General features: G+C 39.2%; 1 protein-coding gene across 1 annotated transcript; it reads left to right on the top strand.

The window, feature by feature from the left end:
- Nucleotides 1-342: 342 nt before the first annotated feature.
- On the top strand, nucleotides 343-1,731 carry LOC136985259 (uncharacterized). The gene is made up of 3 exons (XM_067282508.1): nucleotides 343-799; nucleotides 968-1,207; nucleotides 1,338-1,731. The coding sequence occupies exons 1-3, from the start codon at nucleotides 624-626 to the stop codon at nucleotides 1,729-1,731; spliced, it is 810 nt and encodes a 269-aa protein (XP_067138609.1). The 5' UTR covers nucleotides 343-623.
- The last annotated feature ends 440 nt before the right edge of the window (nucleotides 1,732-2,171 follow it).

Genomic DNA, 2,171 nt, shown 5'->3' with positions numbered 1-2,171 from the left:
TCGTGCTTTCTCTTTGAGCTAGGCGTGCTGGTAGATCGTTACTTGTTCGACAAAAAGTATGGGCGATTGCGAAGATAAAATAGATTTTTCAGTGTGCGCCATCATAGTAGCGTCGCTGGAAAAACAAAACAAAAACAAACGGCGTAGAAAGCGGGGGCCTACCAGAACATGGATTAAAAGACGAACAGATAAAGGGGCCTTCCTGAATTTAAATCTAGAGTTGAGAGGCGAGGATCCCACTTCATACAGGTATGTTGGCTAACATGGCAATTAACAGGACGTAGGGAGTTTGATGTCCTTTAAAGCACAAATCTAATTAACAAATTGTATGTTTATTTTCCAGGAGGTGGCTGCGACTAACAGAAAGCCAGTTTGAGTATCTTTTACGTGAAATTTCCCCTAGAATTCAGAAACAAAAGACAAAGTTTGGGGAGCCAATATCTCCTGCTGAGAGACTGACCGTTACGCTCCGGTTTCTAGCCACTGGAATTACATTTAGAGATTTATCGTGGGAATTCAGAATTGGCGAAAGAACAATATCATATATAGTCGTGGAAACATGTGCAGCTTTGTACGAGACCTTGAAATATATATTTGAAGTGCCAACATCAAAGGAACATTGGATGGCTATTTCCAAGCAGTTTCAAGATCGGTGGAATGTGCTCCATTGTTTGGGAGCCATTGATGGAAAGCACATTGTGATGAGGAAGCCCATCAACAGTGGTAGTCATTATCATAATTACAAAGGAACAGAATCAATTGTTCTTTTAGCAGTTGTGGATGCAAATTACATATTTCGGTAAGTTGATATGCAGAAGGTAAGAAACAAGTCTATTCTTGACTTCCAACGCATTGTTAACAATAACATGTATATCAAAATAGAAAACAAGTGATAATAATTAGTAGATTTTTAATTAATTTAATTATACCAAGGGATAAAAGAATTTTCTTTATTTTGATTTTCTAGATATGTTGATGTTGGCACACAAGGTAGGGTCAGTGATGGAGGTGTGTGGAACAAATGCAAATTGAAGGAGCTTATTGATGTAAATGCTCTTGACATACCTCCAGCTCATCCGCTTCCAGGTCAAGACATATGCACTCCATATGTCTTCTTAGCCGACGATGCTTTTGGTTTGAAACCATATATCCTCAAACCCTATGGTGGAAATGATTTGACTCTGGAAGAACGGATATGCAATTACAGGTAAGCATTCAGTGGCTAATGCATGTATTATACCAGTAGGAAAAGGTTGATGGTATAAAAATAAAACCTGTGATCTTGGAAAATTGATAGAGCAATAGTTGGATTAAACATATCTTTTAATTGTTTTTAGAATTTCACGTGGCCGCCAAGTAGTGGAGACAGCTTTCGGGATTTTTGCGAACAGACTACGGGTGTTTCTAAATCCCATACTGTTGCAGCCAGACAAAGTGCGCACATTAGTACTTGCTGGTTGTGCGCTTCACAACTTTTTAAGGAGCCATGAAAACACGGTATCATGGTCAGTTGATTATGTGGACAGAGAAGATGTGGAAACAGGTATCACTGTGCCTGGTGCATGGAGGAGTGAGATTCCTGTACAGCCTGGGACAGATATACATCTTCCACAAGTGACCACCACCTACTCCAACTTTTACAGTTCAGAGGCGAAAGTTGTGAGAAACAACTTCAAAGAATTCTTCATGTCTGATGTCGGTGCCGTTTACTGGCAACATCGTTTTGTGTAGATATTATGTACAATTGAGAGAATTAAACATAATATAATAAAACAAACATTTATTGCTTTAGCAATTGGTCCTTGATTGTTTGTAATATTTGAACAAAAGGCCCTGTATTTCATATTTTGCTTCTTCCCGCAAGTCTTCACTAATTTTCATTAAGCTGAGGGCGACGTGGTTACCGAAATTTTGTTCTACACATGCTGGGGGGTTGCTGGGCTTATTTGCCAGGTAGTCTACTGCCCTTTTATACAGCTCAGAATTAAGAGAGGATGACACATGGGATGTCTTCTGTCGCTTTCTTTTATTCTCTTGCCCGCCAACTGTAACTTCATCATCTGTCGGATGGGGACTAGACCACTGGCTGCAGCTGTAAATAGATTCTACAAATGCTATTTGAAATGTTGTCTAACAAGGTAAAAATTATGGGCATAAATGTTTAGCATTTA

The sequence above is a fragment of the Centruroides vittatus genome, unplaced genomic scaffold (genome assembly GCF_030686945.1).
Source record: "Centruroides vittatus isolate TY-2023 unplaced genomic scaffold, ASM3068694v2 contig_957, whole genome shotgun sequence".
Classification (NCBI taxonomy): Eukaryota; Metazoa; Arthropoda; class Arachnida; order Scorpiones; family Buthidae; genus Centruroides; species Centruroides vittatus.
Note: the sequence above shows the minus strand (reverse complement) of the source record. Positions and strands in the feature narration are given on the sequence as shown.

What these genes read in the sequence shown, in the direction of transcription:
- LOC136985259 (XM_067282508.1), top strand. Translation starts at nt 624, where the DNA reads ATGGCTATTTCCAAGCAGTTTCAAGATCGGTGGAATGTGCTCCATTGT. An exon ending in GATGCAAATTACATATTTCG is followed by an intron (nt 800 to 967) that starts GTAAGTTGATAT and finishes TTGATTTTCTAG; the next exon opens with ATATGTTGATGTTGGCACAC. An exon ending in GAACGGATATGCAATTACAG is followed by an intron (nt 1,208 to 1,337) that starts GTAAGCATTCAG and finishes AATTGTTTTTAG; the next exon opens with AATTTCACGTGGCCGCCAAG.